We start from the raw sequence: 19438 nt of genomic DNA, 5'->3' as shown, positions 1-19438 counted from the left end.
AAAAAGAAAAAGTTGAGTTCATTTTAATTTCTCACCTATGCAGCAAGGCTTTGCTATCTGGGAGCCACCCCATGGCCCTTATAAGATGTTCAGATATCCTTGGAAGAACTATGTTAAAGTTAGTGGTGCACTAAGGCACTGCGCCTTCATGGTCATGGCATTGCACGGATGCATACTTTCAGAAATACAGGTAGCTGTGCCTCCTTTTTTAAAGTTTTTTAATACGGTTGTTGCTTGTAGAAAGAATACTATCCCTGTTTCCATGTGATATATCTTATGACTGCTTTATCTTTCATTAAAATGAACTCCCATAGTTCCATATTATTTGGGGAAAGTTTCTTATTTAGTTAATTATTGTGAAATTTCCTCCTCCTTGACCCATATATAGTGTTGCTATTTTCATGGAACAATTAATTATCTACTTTGAAAAATCAATTATATGTCTGCAGTTCTTTCAATAAGGTGGTAGGATTTGACTCAGAAGGAAACTAGGCATCAATATTTTTTAATACTATAGGTGCAAATTTTAGACTGTAACTTTAAACACAAAATTGCACCTCTAAACTGGCCTTTATTTTCTTATTGCATCGTACTTTATTTCCTTAAGGAACAATTTCTCATTTCTCCATAGCATGGACTTCATCAGAGTCCTTGTCGTCATCATCGATGAGATACTAAGACTAACACCTCAAAGCAACATTTGATCAATTGTTTTAGATAGAAACATTTGTCCCTAATTCATGCTGGTGCTCTGAATGCATCTTTCAATTGGTCGATTACTTACTCCTTGTGCACACTCAATGCAATAACATTGTCCGACTATAGTTTTCTCAACTTTGTTGGATATAACAACTATGACTCAGAGAATATTTTTGATAAACTTCCAGACGCTTTTATTTACGCCTATAGGGCCTATTTATTAAGTAAAAGTATTTAATGCTAGTAGTTTCTAGTCTTATTGACAATCTTAGGGCATTTTGATTTTTTAAGCTCAGGGATTCTTGAAGTGCATTTGAAATTCTAGGAGCAATTTTTTGTATAAGTGGCTCTGAGCAATTTTTTGGAGGGTCCAGATGTAAAACTGGAGACCAATAGGTGTTTTCAGCAGCTCATAGAGGAACGGGTGCATTTTGATTGAGATGAGTAGTTTTTTTTTTTTCATAGGCAATAGAGAAGAGAGGCTGGGAATAGCTTGCATTATGGTGGAAACAAAAGGCAGAGTCAGGTCTTCTTCTCAATGAGGTGATAACCAATTCCATTTACTTAGTTTCATTCACCTCACTTTTCCTTCAATTGAAATTCTCATTCTAGGTTATGGGGGCCTCACTGCAACTCGCATAGGTTAAAGAATTCGTGGAACGGAAGGATGTAAAGGTTTTTCATTGACACAGGCTATGGAGTAGTGGTGTTTTCAAGATGGAAGGCTTATTAGAGGTTGCAAGCTGGCATAGCTAGGAATAAGAGAAAAATCCGGGATGCTCAAGAGCACAAGGTTTTGGCTACTATTTAAAAACTCTCCAAGTCGATCACGAGAACAAGGTTTTGGCCACTTCAGAAAAAGAGAAGAAGGTTTTGGGCACAGTATTAAAACACTCAAAGTCGATCATCATCTCGCCCAATTTGAATCAATTTTATGTTGGCTGAGTTCTCGTATGAGTCTGGATTTTGCCTTACCAAGTCAGTCAAAAACTCCTTTGATTCATCTGAGTTAATGGAAATTTGACTGTTAGTCATCGACTTACACGAGTCAACTCAGTTTTACCTTGGCTGAGTTCTCAACCGGGACTGAGTTTTTAAATCTGATTTTGGCATCTTGTTCAATGAATGCTACATGGTTTTTTCCCTCTCAGTTTTCAACTTAGAGGATGACAAGCCCAGTGAAGTAGGTCTTTTATATTGAGCCCCAAAATGTAGGATGATCCTAAACCCGCTGATGTAGGACCAACTGGGACAACTTTTGAACTTTGTAAATTGGGTATGATTTGGATTAATCGTAGTCACTGTTTTTACTCCAAACTAGGAGGTTATAAGGATTCAAAGGTGACTGGATCTGGACTGGTATGGAGTAAATATCATACTAGATAGCATAAAAAGCTCCCTGGATTTGCAGAACTATCTTAACATTTCCAGATCTGTTAGAATTGTCTAAACAATAAATCAAGTTTATGCAGAGACTATCAGTAGGAAAATGACAGAAAAATCAGAACTTGGATTATTCATGGGGTGGAACAAAGTCAAACAAATCATACAGGTGGAATGGGTTTTAAACCTCCTTGTGTGTAGACAAATCAAAATCCACAGTTTTAGAGGAGATTGTGAAGTAAAAGGTAGTTTACCTACCAACTTCTCCAAAAGCTTAAGTTGTTGGAGAAAGGCGTTATTTATCTTTTATACTTTAACACTCCCCCGCACGTGTGGCCCAGTTGGCAAACACGTGGCACATGTGGTCCCACTTTGGGCTGACCATCGCATGTGGATTTTCGCTATCCGGGAGGTTTGAACTCGAGACCTTTGGCTCTGATACCATGTTAACTTACCAACTTCTCCAAAAGCTTAAGCTGTTGGAGAAAGGCGTTATTTATCTTTTATACTTTAACAAAGGTAAATAAAAGCTGATTGGGATCACTTTAGGAAGCAAGAAATTGGAATCACTTTAGGAGGCAATAAACTGAAATTAAAAGACAAATAATTACGTTGTTAGAAGAATATAGGATGATAATAATGGAATTTGGAAGAAGAGAAAGTCTCCATGAATTGAGAATTCTGCAGACCTCACTTACATCGAAGATCTGGATCTCCTTAAATCTCTGAAGTATAATGAAAATTGGCAAGGAAGGAATCTCCCACGCCAAGTGAGGTGTTAATCTCCCCTCTTAAGAAACAATGGTTAAAGGAGAGGGCAGCAGTTCAAAGTATAGGGATACCCCCTCACAGGGCAGCTTGAATAGTGAAGAGGAGCTTCATACGCCCCTTCGAAACTTGCCCATTTTTAACAAGCTTCTAGAAAAAGAAAGGCGGACAAGAAGGCAATTATTGGAAGAGGAGAAATAGCTGGCAATTGCCAATTTGGAATCTAAGTGTGGACGCAGATAGCCGGGGCTCAAGATTAGGTCTCCCTGAGGTGGGACAAGCTCAATTAGTGCAACCGAATGAATCAGGTAGGCAAGACAAAGGGAAAGAAATTTTGATATCAAATGATGGGGAAGAGCCTGGGAACCTAGAATTGGAAGGCTTTAATGAGTTCCTAGCTATGGGCGACGTACTTGGGATGTCCTACCAGGAAAATCTAGGAAAAACTAGAGAAATGTTCCAATCCATGCAATCTAGAGATGTGAATGAGACAATAGGGATAGTCACAGAGGCTGAGCCAACAACTGGATCGCAAAATTAAAGGACGCCTATTGAAAAGTGCAGAGATATTCTTTAGGGAATTTGGACTGTTCTCAGTTAAGGAAAACTTGGAAATTGAAAGGTAGTATACAAATCCAGTCAGTTTAGCTCCTTTTAGACATTTGAGAAGAGTTAAGTGGGGAGGAAAATGGTTGCAGGCAAGCTGGAAGCTGGAAGTAAGAATTTGTCTTGGCTTGAGAGACTTTGTTTTTCGCCTAGACTTCCTTTCTGGACACTCTTGCCTTGCTATATTGTTTCTCGGAAAGCTTCGAATATTGTAGGGCCTCAGAACTTCAGATTGGTCTCGGTTAGAAAGGCATAGGTTTAAGTTTAGGTATACAAGGAATCCTATCGAAATTGTTAAGAAAACTTGCTGATGTAAAGGAAGAAAGGAGGAGGTGACGGGTGGCTGTATTTTGACTTTATAAAGTTGTACTTTCTAACTGGTGTTGGTATGCCCATGCAAGTCCCCTTTAATATTTTGTATTGCAGGCTGGGACTCCTGGTTCCGAATGCTACCTTAATATTAATGAAATATGTCATCTTTCAAAAAAAAATATAGGATGATAATAAGGTTTCGGGTTTTGGTTTTGGTATGTGTTTTGGTCGAGATGGGAATTGGGACATCTCGGTTTTGGATGGAAATCATGTACAATCACGAAAACGTATGGAAACACAGTGCTAGAATAAGCACACTGTGGACCCCGATCCGAGAGAGAGGCGGGGAACGGGCCCCACACTAAGTCTCAGGATCATCCACGTGAATGGAGAGCTCTACCAAGGAACTCTCGAAAGAAGTGCCCCTCACAGCATGAGTGGCGATACAAAAGGTGAGATACCTCTCGATTCGGGGACTAGCCCAGATTCGAGGCGTACCTTAAACAAAGAAGAGTCGCCATCCAAGGAAAAAGGCAAATGGGCCTTGGATCCCATACTATGCTCTGTTGCAACGGATAACCAGAGATATAAAATAAGGTTCGTGCCTGGTTACGAATTCGGAAGGTCTAGAGAGCACCTCATCCGCCCAAGTGCAAACACCTGGTCTCTTATGCCATTTACTTAATAATTTTGAAGAGCTTTGGGGGAAACTCATATGAAATGGGAATGAATATCTCCGAGAAGACGTCTATCTAATCATGCATGTCTCGGAGATGAAATCAAAGGCACACAAGATAAAATAAAAAGAAACATGTATCACCTAAGCATAGCTAGGTTATAAGTGACATGCCTAATGGGTGTCTAAGTTCTGATGAACAAACACATGCATGACGCACCAAAAAAGTATAAGGTCTGCGCAATAAAGTAAGAAAACACTGCAAAACATAGAAAATGACTCGATACCATACAACCCTAAAACTCTAATCTATACCTAGGCCCGAGTCTTTAGATGATCTGATGTTCATCCAAAGAAGCCTACGTATCCCCGCCTCCACGAGAATCAAGGCAACGTAGTTCTTCGTACCTATTCTAAGCTATGATGCCTAAGACATCTAGACCTCTATCCTAGACTCGATCTAAAAGACCGGACTAGTTCTTAAAGCTTCTTGTGTGATTATTTAAATTCCAATGGATTGTAGATTTTAGGACACCCTATATGCCCTAACTAAATGCAGGTTAGTCCTAAGCTAATGCAGGTGATTCCTATAATCTAAGTGTAGCTAGGCCGTACGCCCTAAGGGAAACAATGGGATCACTAGCGTATCCAAGACTTAATCATCAATCGGCGATATGAATCGCCAACTGACTGGACGGAGGCGCTCCTATAACTCTAGGACAAACTCCTAACTCTAACACAAACACAAACAAACCACACAACACATCAAAGACAAACTCAAAAACTCTAAAACTCTTTAACTAGGACAAACTCCTAACTCTAGAGGAAGATCTTGTTGAAAACAAGGTTTTGAAGATTTTTGGTATTTTTTCTTAAAATGGGTAAATGATTTATTTACAAAGGTTTGGCTGGACCTGAGATAAGAATCTCAAGCTGCACTACGTACCTCGTGGAAGAGGATCAAGCCAACGTAGTTCGAAAAACGATTTTCCTAACTACTTCTAAATGACTCAAGATTTTTGAGATTTTTAGCTTTTCAGATGTTTTTGATATTTTGGTTGTTTTATAGTATTTTTTGAGTTTTTGATGCAAGAGGACTGAATCCTATCATCATAAGGGGAGGACAGACTCCTGAAATCCCGCAAAGGTTGGACAGCATCCTATGCTTTGCGGGAGAAAGAACAGAAACACGACTCTGCAAGGGTTGGACAGCATCCTATACCTTACAAGAGCGGATAGAAAAACACAAGATTTGATGAGAGGTTGGATAAAATCCTAACCCCTATGATGATAGGACTGAAACCTGAAAGAAAGATAGACTCTCTAGCTAAGGACAGACTCCTAGGCAAAGGACTGACTCTGAAAAAAAAAGGATTCTAAGAAGGAGGTGCTAATGAGACAAAGCCTGTCTCCTAAAAGAAAATGAGATAAAGAAGGGTGCTAGTGAGACTATCAAGCTAAGATAAAGCTCACAAGTAATAAGGAAAGACCTTGTGCATATTTAGCAAAGGTAAAACATCCAGCCGGGCCGGACAGCTACCTAGCCCTAGGGTGCAACAAATGTGCAACCAGATACCCATATAGGATAGGGGTATGAAGCCAAGCCGAGTAGGGTGTTCTCCCAAAACCAAATGATACACAAAGAGAAGGTTTAGCAAGAAAATGAGACTAGGTAAGTCTCTTAGACACAGAGGTAGGATAGAGAAAATACTAACAAGGAAAAAGAGACCTTGTGCATATTTGGCAAAGGTAAAACACCCAGCCGGGCCGGACAGCTACCTAGCCTTAGGGTGCAACAAATGTGCAACCAGATACCCATATAGGATAGGGGTATGAAGCCAAGCCGAGTAGGGTGTTCTCCCAAAACCAAATAATGCACAAAGAGGAGGATGCTAATAGAATGAGACTGGGCAAGTCTCTTAGACATATAGGTAGGATAGAGAAAAATGCTAACAAGGAAAAAGAGACCTTGTGCATATTTGGTTTAGGTAAAACACCCAGCCGGGCCGGACAGCTACCTAGCCCTAGGGTGCAACAAATGTGCAACCAGATACCCATATAGGATAGGGGTATGAAGCCAAGCCGAGTAGGGTGTTCTCCCAAAACCAAACGACGCACAAAGAGGAGGGTTAGTAAGAGAATGAGACTAGGCAAGTCTCCTATATACAAAGGAGAGGTATGCAACTTGGACCGAGCAAGTCCCCTAAGGATGGGCTTGGGCTAGCGCCTTCATCGCCCTTGCAACGAGAGGGAATTCTAATATCTAAAGAATTTAACAAAAATCTAAAATACTGTGTTAATCTATCAAAGAAGAAGAAAAGTCTACCAGATAATCACAAATTCCATTCTATTCTTATAAAAATAAATCAAGTACTAAGAAAAAAATTTCAATAGAACAATACACGATCTATAGCAATTATAAAAGGATAACAACATTAATTAGTCCAGACCAGCCGCTGGATAGCCTAATAAAGCAAAACAATATCAAACACTTCAAAAACCAACCACAAACCCCAATACGGGGACTCCAATGAAATCAGATGATGCCAAAGTAATCATCTGATATCAAATACACATGATAATATTTCTAATCCCGCCTTGAGATCAGACAGTACTCATGTCGATGATATCGAATAGAGTAGTCATCTGATCTCCTTCTTCCTATTAACAATTCATTTAAGAACAAAGAATAGTATTACAATTATCTATCATTGCAAAACTCCTAAACACTAATCAATACTATAACTGGAATTCAAAATTGATTAATATTAATTATAACTAAAACATTGCAATCAAATTAATTGTAAAATTATTCCACCTAAAAAAAAAAATCATTCAACACAAAGTATATTTAAAGCAAAATTGAGATAAATACCTGAAAATGTTTAGGTGAGAAGATGACCTTGGATTAGGGTTTGAATTGATGGAAGGTGTATAGGTGAAATTGCCAGAGTCCACGGATTTCAAATAGAAGCAGCCAACCATCAAATAAATCTGAGATCTTTGTGGTGTCACTGTTCGTAGTGAACTATCAGAGAATAACTGGCGGAATTAGCACTATCTTGGAGCAATAATCAGCTGTGCTAAGGAAGTAACTAGTTTGGTTTGAACATTTGATAATGAGGTCAACTTCACTAACTGATGTTTGTTGTTGAAGTACTACCTTAATCAAGCTACAAGTTGAAAATAACCCACAAACAATACAAGCAGTACACAATCTGTCCACACAAAATACTAATATCCACACAACATTACCAAGATGAAATCTTTGCCATAGTAAATCAAGTAACAATCCACACAACTGCCATCTATTTGAAGCCCTCTGCAATATAGTCTTCAAAGATAACACACTAACACTAGAAGGAGCTGGAGGATCGATAGATCTTGCAAAAATTGAAGGATCGGCAAAGAGAAACAAAACTACAAGAGGAAAATAGAGTCCAGGTAATCTCGCCATGGCCAGAGCTCAATTGTGCTTTGCGAACAAGTGCTACATGGGAGGTTCCAAATGCAACGGGAAGGGCACCAGCAGCAACCAGATCACATCCATCAGGCACTAAAAATAGGTCTTTGATTCTAATTCTTATAGCAGTTGGAGAATTTAAGGAGGGGATAGGATGGGATCTGGAGAAAGAAATTGGAGAGGTATCGGAGATCGGGAGAGTGGGATCCCCGATCTAGTTGTAGATCAGAGCTTCCATGGAGGAATTGAGAAAGAAAAATGAAAAGACTATGAAAGAACTGCTAGGGTTTTGAAAAGATAAATGCAAGATCTCTTGTTAGAGTATAGCAAAGAAAGCTAATAGAGGAAGAAGAAGAGGATCTACCGGAATTTATGCTCGCCGGAGGAGGTGAATCGGTTGGAACCAAAAAGTGACCGGCTGGAGTTAGAATGTTGCCGGAATTTGCAGAGGTTACCGGAGAAGAAGATGAAATGACCAGAAGGATTGACCGGAGCTTCTCTCTCTCTCTCTCTCTCTCTCTCTCTCTCTCTCTCTCTCTCTCTCTCTCTGCAGATCTTGTAGTAGTGTGATGAAGAGAGGAGTAAGAGGTGAAAATTGACCAGCCGGAGTTCCGGCAAGCTTGCCGTAAGGTTCAATCAGAGAAGATGAAGACAAATAGGGTTAGGTTTTCAAATCTCTCTCTAAAACGAAAATGAGATCTCCCTAGCATCTATGCCATGCTATGCACAGATCACCTCCCGAAACTTGGCTCCGATCTGGTTCCCGCACCAGCCGCCCGGAGAAGATGAGCTCGCCGGAGAAGAAAAGGTACAGTTAGGGTTTGAGGTGGAAAAATGGTGTTTCTCAAGATGAACTCTTCAAATCTGGAGATTAATAGCAGGCTTTAGGCCAAAGAAAATGAGACTTGGCCGGCCGGAGCTTAGGATTCCGGTGAGATCCACCGAAGAAGGTGATCGGAAAATAAGTTTTTGGGGTTTTCTCGGGCTCTCCCTCATTTTTCTCTCTCTTTTTTTTTAACGAAAAATGAAAACCCCCTCCCCTCTTGCAAATGAGCATCCTCTATTTATAGATGGAGAAGATGGTGGCTGTCATTAGGGTTTGAGATGCTTTCTGCCTCTCTAGCTCTCTCCCCCTGTTTTTTACGAAAAATGAAAAAACCTCTGAAACCCTCACTCGATGGGTTATAAGAAAATGATATCTTTACCCCTCATCTTTCTTGGGACAGCCACCTTAATCCCTGATTCACTCCCCTCTTGAATTTACACTACGATATTCTCTCGGCTCGTTTGCCAGGCAAACGCACTCCGATTTCGACGAAATTTTGTAAGGAGCTTGGTAGGATCCTACCCTAGCTTAGGGTGAAGTTTGGGGCCCTATCTCAATGATTTAATGGGGTTTTACACAAAATTGGAATGTTTAGGGCACGGTCAAAATGGGGTGTCTACAGATGCCCCTCTTTGGCAGAGCGTGCTTGTCACGCGAATGTCAAAGTTAAACAGACAAACCATTTTGGCCGACCCGAAAAAGGAAGCAAATCAAATTTTTATTTTTATTTTTGAAAATGATATTTACAAAGATAATACGGTGAAATAGCCTTTCGCCGGACTCTGACTCTGCAAACGCTGGTGAGATAGCCTCTCTCTAACTCTTAACTCAGTACATATTGACGAGATAGCCTCTCTTGCAAAATATTAAAGGATAGATTTGATTATGAATGATCTTGAAATTTGAAGAGAAAATGAATCTGGATGCTGTGTGAAAACGGTCTTGAATGCCGTGTGGAAACGGACTTGAATGATTTGGATGCCGTGTGAAAACGGTCTTTGAATGCTATGTGAAAATGGATTTGAAATGCCATGTGAAAATGGACTTGAATACCTTGAATGCCGTGTGAAAACGAACTTGAATACCTCGAAAACGTTTTTTTTTTTTTTAAATCTTTCAAATGGTGAAAGAAATGACCAAACTCCAAATCGCAGAGCCATTGGCGAAAACAGCTTTTAAAATCTTTCAAATAGTGAAAGAAATGACCAAACTCCAAATCACGGAGCCATTGGCGAAAACAGCTTTTAAAATCTTTCAAATGGTGAAAGAAAAGACCAAACTCCAAATCGCGGAGCCATTGGCAAAAACATCTTTTAAAATCTTTCAAATGGTGAAAGAAAGGACCAAACTCCAAATCACGGAGCCATTGGCGAAAACAGCTTTTAAAATCTTTCAAATGGTGAAAGAAATGACCAAACTCCAAATCGCGGAGCCATTGGCGAAAACAGCTTTTAAAATCTTTCAAATGGTGAAAGAAAAGACCAAACTCCAAATCGCGGAGCCATTGGCGAAAACAGCTTTTAAAATCTTTCAAATGGTGAAAGAAATGACCAAACTCCAAATCGCGGAGCCATTGGCGAAAACAGCTTTTAAAATCTTTCAAATGGTGAAAGAAAAGACCAAACTCCAAATCGCGGAGCCATTGGCGAAAACAGCTTTTAAAATCTTTCAAATGGTGAAAGAAAAGACCAAACTCCAAATCGCGGAGCCATTGGCGAAAACAGCTTTTAAAATCTTTCAAATGGTGAAAGAAAAGACCAAACTCCAAATCGCGGAGCCATTGGCGAAAACAACTTTTAAAATCTTTCAAATGGTGAAAGAAATGACCAAACTCAAAATCGCGGAGCCATTGGCGAAAACAGCTTTTAAAATATTTCAAATGGTGAAAGAAATGACCAAACTCCAAATCACGGAGCCATTGGCGAAAACAGCTTTTAAAATCTTTCAAATGGTGAAAGAAATTACCAAACTCCAAATCGCGGAGCCATTGGCGAAAACAGCTTTTAAAATATTTCAAATGGTGAAAGAAATGACCAAACTCCAAATCACGGAGCCATTGGCGAAAACAGCTTTTAAAATCTTTCAAATGGTGAAAGAAATTACCAAACTCCAAATCGCGGAGCCATTGGCGAAAACAGCTTTTAAAATCTTTCAAATGGTGAAAGAAATTACCAAACTCCAAATCGCGGAGCCATTGGCGAAAACAGCTTTTAAAATCTTTCAAATGGTGAAAGAAAAGACCAAACTCCAAATCGCGGAGCCATTGGCGAAAACAACTTTTAAAATCTTTCAAATGATGAAAGAAAGGACCAAACTCCAAATCGCGGAGCCATTGGCAGAAATATTTTTTTAAAATGAAAGGAAAATTCATTGAAATGATTGAAAAAATAACCAACTTTGATCGATTTCACAAGGTGAATAAGTCATTCTTCGCCAAGAATGATTGAAAATGCATGATCTTTGCTGAAGATAAAACTCAAGAAACTTGAAGAAAATTCCATGTATTGACCCTTCTTTAACAGGTAAAAAGCATTATGCTGAGGTTTGAAGGTTGGGGAGCAAATTCTAGACTCCACTGAGGAAATTGATTTTTCTTGGGAAGTTGACTCTTCAGGAGAGTGGACTCGTCTAAGGAGTTTAGAAGTTTGGTTCGAGATATACTCTTACATCTCTTATCTCAACTTAATGAAGACATTGACACTGATTGCCTTTTTTTTCTTGATATCTTTTATGACGCAAGTCATAAAAGATGCCCCTAGTGTATTGTACTTCCATAACAAGAGTCCCAAGGAAAGTAAAACCAGGATAGGTAGGAAAATTTGGGTTTGTATAGGTTCTTTCTTTGGAATAAAGATGGGATAATGGCTACGCTCAAAGACTTCTCCTTTCATTGACCACTATTTGAGGTTCGCTCTTTCCACCACCTTCTGCTTGAAATTTGACATCTTCAACATTTCTGAACAAGATATTTCTCGCTTTTCTCTGGTACTTAAACCAGGGTCTATTCATTTTTATCACTTCAGAAAGTATACACCCATTCTTCCAGTGCCAGATGACTTGGACCTTGAAGGAAAACAAATATGAATGAGGAACAGACTTCCAAGACTCTATCAAAGAAAATGTACATTATTCAAGGGACTTGACTCACTTTTGATTCACCCTTAGACCTTATGTGTATTTTTAAATGGTAAGGCTAGCCGCTCTAAGAATAATTTCAAAAACCATGTCAAGAGGCATTAATTTCCTCCATCGGTATTTCCGTCATGGTTATTACCCCCTTTGGATTGCTCAGTTTTAATGCTCCTAGTTTAAAAAGGGTGTCAAAGTAAGTCTCACTGACACTACTTGGATTCCAAGATCCTGCCCTGTGCAGTGATTGCTTCTTCATCTCTTCGAGTTTCCTCTGGTGGGAACTCATGATTATAGCATTCCAGGTTTCAGGTCTAGCAAACCATTTGCCTCAGCTTTTGCCTGGAATTCTCATACTATTCAAACGTCAAAGTTCTTCATAACCGATGAACTCCTTCCATGTTTATCAGCCCACTTTTTGTGGGAAGTCTTCGCCTCTGACTGGATTGCCTCTTCAATTTTTCAATCCAGTAGACCGCTACCCTCATTTTGCATAAGCCATCTCATTTGGTTATCGACTTAGCAAACGCACGATTCTAGGCTGCCCTTTCGGGTTTTCAACCTAGTGGGTCTTCAGACTCTCGTTCTTTTTATTTCCTTCTGTTTTTGTTTTCAAATGCCTTAAACCTTTGCTCGTCTCACCAGAAGAACTTTATAGGTAGGCTCGGGTTCAAAAGGGTTAGATATCAAAAGTTCAAACGATCTGGACCGAATCTGGTCTTGCCAGACTACCTACGTACCCCAAAAATGGAGGATCAGATCCGCGTAGTTCGCTTTGGGGTTTAACAAAGAATGGTTTAGCTTTTTAGCTTCAAAATTTTGGAAGGGGAATGATTTAGCTTTTATCCCCAAGGTTTGACCGAACTTGAGTTTATCAAGTTGCCTACGTACCCCCGAAGAGTTGGGGATCAGGTCATGACGTAGTTCAGGTGCATAAAATGCCCCTGGTTTATAATGTGGTTGAAAGAATTATTTGGTTTTAAAATATTGGCTCAAAGGGCTCACAAAAGGATTTTTAAACATTGGGATTTTGGCTATAAAGGCTCAAACGTCCAAGGATGGCCTCCTGGTGTTTTGATGTACAAGCTTTTGAATGTTTAAGGTTCAAGACTTTGAAATTTTTTTTTTATTATTTTTTTTTTTAGAGTCTGGCGGTATTTGCAAGCAAGACTTCAACCATGGTGCTCCACTTAAACTTGTGCGCTTCTCGAATATTGAACTCATGCTCAAGATTATACTGCTCTCAATAGTCTCCAAATGTTGGAGACAATTCTGATATTCAATCCATCTCATAGACTCCATCACTTGGGTCTTTGATTTTTCCAAGATGTTGTCTTAGGGACACATTCCCTTCTCCTTTTGTCTCTTTTTCTCATGCCTTTCTTTTCTTTTGAATATTCTCTTTCTTTTGGACATAAAAACTGTCCTTACTATCTGAATACGATGACTTGAAATCCCACCAAGATGTACAACACAAATGCTCTTCTTGGGGATCAAGTCTATGGCTTTCTTTTCTGAAAGTCATCTCTCAATGTCTTCATCAGCTTCACTTAATGCTTGATGTTCATCCCTCTCAAATTCTTACTTTTCGACTGAGTGTCTAAAGCGGAATGAGTCTTGCTTTTCACAACAACAAGGCGTTCACCTGGTTTATCCTTATAGGATCAAGCAAGACTACCTCAAACCCCTATAAACAGGTTTATCAATTCCTCGCTCTCCTCGGAAGATAAAGTTTTGCCAATCCATCTTTCCCGAGTTTCGGATTTCAATACCACTATCAACAGCTTTGATTTCTTCTTTGAGTGGCTACGCTCGACGCTCTTCCTCTCGTTTGATCATGTTTCAGATCTCGAGGGGAATTTCGTCTGCATTCTCATTCGAGAAGGGTGTCTTTAGTTTTAGTTTAAACATTAGATCTAAGAGTGAATCATAGAACATCAAAGATACAAAATGAACAACTTTATTGAATTGAAGACTCTGAAGTACATTAGTAACTCTTTTTTTTTTCGACACGCCTCAATGAGCTCTACATTGAACTTGACAAAGGATGGAAGCAACAAACTGTGAATGAACACGACTGACAAACATGACACACACATTTCTTTCTTTTGTTTGACATTGACACAATAAGACTTACCAACTTTGAGAGAAGAAAGTTGGTGTACACTCAACGAAAGACAAACTTAACAAAACAGGACACTTCTTCGATGGTAAATGAACTGGCATTGAAAGGTTATGGGTGGCACTCCTTCCTCCATGATGTCCATAACTAGGGGTTCAACCCTGGTGTAGGTTCTGTTGACCTGGCTGGGTGAAATGAAAGGAAACTGGTTCAACAAATGGGTGAAGTCAATTAGGTCTGACTCCTGTCATGGAAATGACAAACACTAATTTTAGTGTGAGACAATCTCGTTGAATGTTATACACAAGTTGAAACAAGAGATAATACAAACACATCTCTCCCTTGGGTAAGAACCAACAGCATAACAATTGGAAGAAGGATTATGGTAAGATAAACACATGACTCATCAACAATCCCAAAAGATGGTGATCACATTGAAAATGTGTTGGGTAAAAATTTGGCACCATGACGGCCACACAAAGGGACCCCACAAGTCATCTCAAGGGTATATGGATAAACTCAGTAGTATAGGTCTCCCAGCAAGGATACTTACACTCAAATGATGGTGGCAAGATAGGCTCATGAGTGGAAAACAAAATATGGTCATCAGAGGGATGTGATCAAATGAGGGACTGATCATGAATGACGACATTTATAGATGGGTTGAATTTGCAACCAAAAGATCGAAGGATAGATCGTGACCATAAGAATGATGATTAGAAGTCATCGATCTGATCATAATCTAAAAGAATGAATAGATAGGGATAATTGATTAGATTAAGAATGAAAACCTAACTAAGAGGTAAACCCTAATCTAATAATGTAAATTCACAATGAAAAACATGGATCAATTTTATGAACAATAGATCACGGGATAGATTATTGATAAAGAGCCAATAATCTAATAATTATCCACATAATGGATAAATAGAAAGAATTGATAGATTAGGAAGAAGAACCTAACTAAGAGGTAGGCCCTAATTTAAATATCAATGGAATATAGATAAATGATACAAGGTATGGATCAGATCTATGATCAAAAGATCAGAAAAAAAAAAACCATGGTCATAGCGATGACAAGTAGAAGTCACCGACCAAACCTAAATCTCAAAGAATATGACTGATTGGATTAGACAAGGAAACATTATAAAGGAGTAAGCCGTAATCTAATAATCAATATATCCATATATACATATATATCCTAACCAGGGGCACCAGCCCTAAATATATCCAAACAGAGTCAAGATACTTGACTCAAGACAGACATGTGAGTGTACTAGGACTGCATTGTAACCACATAAGGTGAGTTACAATAATCTATACACAGGACAAGGTTCCTAAATCTAGGTTCCAACATGTGTAAGTAACACATGTTCGCTCCTATATGAATAAAATACATATATAAGTACAAGCAAGTCCTAATTGGGTTTTTACTAGGTTAGCAAATATACTCATGTACATAATATATGTAAAAGGAAAGTAGAGCTCCGGACTCAATCAGGTACTATGCATATGATCCATACTTAGTATGTATAACACAAGTGCACCGAGTGCTATACATAGTATGCTTCATTGCTCATCGGCTGCTGTAAACACAAGTGCACCGAGTGTTTACGGGTGCAGCACGAGCGCATAGCTTGGAAATAGATACAACAGCACCAACAGGGTAATGACATCCTATGTGGCACGCATTGTTTCTATCCCGTAGAGCCAATTATAATAAAATCAATAAAAGAAAATAAAGAACAAAATGATGTATGTCTCTGTGCAGTGTGTCAATCCCTCGTTTTAAACACCTATTTGGTGCCCCTGGATTCTAAGCGATTGAATTCCAATTTATAATGATTTTAGCCCAAAATTCTTCAAAATTAATAACAAATGGCATTTTAACAGAGTTAGGCAATGTTCCAAGAACTCCCCAGCAGAGTCGCCAGCCTGTGGACCCCGATCCGAGAGAGAGGCGGGGAACGGGCCCCACACTAAGTCTCAGGATCATCCACGTGAATGGAGAGCTCTACCAAGGAACTCTCGAAAGAAGTGCCCCTCACAGCATGAGTGGCGATACAAAAGGTGAGATACCTCTCGATTCGGGGACTAGCCCAGATTCGAGGCGTACCTTAAACAAAGAAGAGTCGCCATCCAAGGAAAAAGGCAAATGGGCCTTGGATCCCATACTATGCTCTGTTGCAACGGATAACCAGAGATATAAAATAAGGTTCGTGCCTGGTTACGAATTCGGAAGGTCTAGAGAGCACCTCATCCGCCCAAGTGCAAACACCTGGTCTCTTATGCCATTTACTTAATAATTTTGAAGAGCTTTGGGGGAAACTCATATGAAATGGGAATGAATATCTCCGAGAAGACGTCTATCTAATCATGCATGTCTCGGAGATGAAATCAAAGGCACACAAGATAAAATAAAAAGAAACATGTATCACCTAAGCATAGCTAGGTTATAAGTGACATGCCTAATGGGTGTCTAAGTTCTGATGAACAAACACATGCATGACGCACCAAAAAAGTATAAGGTCTGCGCAATAAAGTAAGAAAACACTGCAAAACATAGAAAATGACTCGATACCATACAACCCTAAAACTCTAATCTATACCTAGGCCCGAGTCTTTAGATGATCTGATGTTCATCCAAAGAAGCCTACGTATCCCCGCCTCCACGAGAATCAAGGCAACGTAGTTCTTCGTACCTATTCTAAGCTATGATGCCTAAGACATCTAGACCTCTATCCTAGACTCGATCTAAAAGACCGGACTAGTTCTTAAAGCTTCTTGTGTGATTATTTAAATTCCAATGGATTGTAGATTTTAGGACACCCTATATGCCCTAACTAAATGCAGGTTAGTCCTAAGCTAATGCAGGTGATTCCTATAATCTAAGTGTAGCTAGGCCGTACGCCCTAAGGGAAACAATGGGATCACTAGCGTATCCAAGACTTAATCATCAATCGGCGATATGAATCGCCAACTGACTGGACGGAGGCGCTCCTATAACTCTAGGACAAACTCCTAACTCTAACACAAACACAAACAAACCACACAACACATCAAAGACAAACTCAAAAACTCTAAAACTCTTTAACTAGGACAAACTCCTAACTCTAGAGGAAGATCTTGTTGAAAACAAGGTTTTGAAGATTTTTGGTATTTTTTCTTAAAATGGGTAAATGATTTATTTACAAAGGTTTGGCTGGACCTGAGATAAGAATCTCAAGCTGCACTACGTACCTCGTGGAAGAGGATCAAGCCAACGTAGTTCGAAAAACGATTTTCCTAACTACTTCTAAATGACTCAAGATTTTTGAGATTTTTAGCTTTTCAGATGTTTTTGATATTTTGGTTGTTTTATAGTATTTTTTGAGTTTTTGATGCAAGAGGACTGAATCCTATCATCATAAGGGGAGGACAGACTCCTGAAATCCCGCAAAGGTTGGACAGCATCCTATGCTTTGCGGGAGAAAGAACAGAAACACGACTCTGCAAGGGTTGGACAGCATCCTATACCTTACAAGAGCGGATAGAAAAACACAAGATTTGATGAGAGGTTGGATAAAATCCTAACCCCTATGATGATAGGACTGAAACCTGAAAGAAAGATAGACTCTCTAGCTAAGGACAGACTCCTAGGCAAAGGACTGACTCTGAAAAAAAAAGGATTCTAAGAAGGAGGTGCTAATGAGACAAAGCCTGTCTCCTAAAAGAAAATGAGATAAAGAAGGGTGCTAGTGAGACTATCAAGCTAAGATAAAGCTCACAAGTAATAAGGAAAGACCTTGTGCATATTTAGCAAAGGTAAAACATCCAGCCGGGCCGGACAGCTACCTAGCCCTAGGGTGCAACAAATGTGCAACCAGATACCCATATAGGATAGGGGTATGAAGCCAAGCCGAGTAGGGTGTTCTCCCAAAACCAAATGATACACAAAGAGAAGGTTTAGCAAGAAAATGAGACTAGGTAAGTCTCTTAGACACAGAGGTAGGATAGAGAAAATACTAACAAGGAAAAAGAGACCTTGTGCATATTTGGCAAAGGTAAAACACCCAGCCGGGCCGGACAGCTACCTAGCCTTAGGGTGCAACAAATGTGCAACCAGATACCCATATAGGATAGGGGTATGAAGCCAAGCCGAGTAGGGTGTTCTCCCAAAACCAAATAATGCACAAAGAGGAGGATGCTAATAGAATGAGACTGGGCAAGTCTCTTAGACATATAGGTAGGATAGAGAAAAATGCTAACAAGGAAAAAGAGACCTTGTGCATATTTGGTTTAGGTAAAACACCCAGCCGGGCCGGACAGCTACCTAGCCCTAGGGTGCAACAAATGTGCAACCAGATACCCATATAGGATAGGGGTATGAAGCCAAGCCGAGTAGGGTGTTCTCCCAAAACCAAACGACGCACAAAGAGGAGGGTTAGTAAGAGAATGAGACTAGGCAAGTCTCCTATATACAAAGGAGAGGTATGCAACTTGGACCGAGCAAGTCCCCTAAGGATGGGCTTGGGCTAGCGCCTTCATCGCCCTTGCAACGAGAGGGAATTCTAATATCTAAAGAATTTAACAAAAATCTAAAATACTGTGTTAATCTATCAAAGAAGAAGAAAAGTCTACCAGATAATCACAAATTCCATTCTATTCTTATAAAAATAAATCAAGTACTAAGAAAAAAATTTCAATAGAACAATACACGATCTATAGCAATTATAAAAGGATAACAACATTAATTAGTCCAGACCAGCCGCTGGATAGCCTAATAAAGCAAAACAATATCAAACACTTCAAAAACCAACCACAAACCCCAATACGGGGACTCCAATGAAATCAGATGATGCCAAAGTAATCATCTGATATCAAATACACATGATAATATTTCTAATCCCGCCTTGAGATCAGACAGTACTCATGTCGATGATATCGAATAGAGTAGTCATCTGATCTCCTTCTTCCTATTAACAATTCATTTAAGAACAAAGAATAGTATTACAATTATCTATCATTGCAAAACTCCTAAACACTAATCAATACTATAACTGGAATTCAAAATTGATTAATATTAATTATAACTAAAACATTGCAATCAAATTAATTGTAAAATTATTCCACCTAAAAAAAAAAATCATTCAACACAAAGTATATTTAAAGCAAAATTGAGATAAATACCTGAAAATGTTTAGGTGAGAAGATGACCTTGGATTAGGGTTTGAATTGATGGAAGGTGTATAGGTGAAATTGCCAGAGTCCACGGATTTCAAATAGAAGCAGCCAACCATCAAATAAATCTGAGATCTTTGTGGTGTCACTGTTCGTAGTGAACTATCAGAGAATAACTGGCGGAATTAGCACTATCTTGGAGCAATAATCAGCTGTGCTAAGGAAGTAACTAGTTTGGTTTGAACATTTGATAATGAGGTCAACTTCACTAACTGATGTTTGTTGTTGAAGTAC

General features: G+C 39.2%; 1 protein-coding gene across 3 annotated transcripts in view; it reads left to right on the top strand.

Moving 5' to 3' along the window:
* The window catches only part of LOC143863607 (aluminum-activated malate transporter 9-like), a 36295-nt gene that overhangs the window by 13341 nt on the left and 3516 nt on the right, over nt 1–19438 (top strand). For all 3 annotated transcript variants that reach the window (XM_077374326.1, XM_077374324.1, XM_077374325.1), the window contains one exon: nt 44–190. In XM_077374326.1, coding sequence (XP_077230441.1) covers nt 44–190 — 147 coding nt within the window. The remainder of the gene's footprint in view (nt 1–43; nt 191–19438) is intronic.

This window comes from Tasmannia lanceolata, unplaced genomic scaffold (genome assembly GCF_043159265.1).
Source record: "Tasmannia lanceolata isolate RefF3 unplaced genomic scaffold, GAP_Taslan_0.1 ptg000044l, whole genome shotgun sequence".
NCBI lineage: Eukaryota > Viridiplantae > Streptophyta > Magnoliopsida > Canellales > Winteraceae > Tasmannia > Tasmannia lanceolata.
Note: the sequence above shows the minus strand (reverse complement) of the source record. Positions and strands in the feature narration are given on the sequence as shown.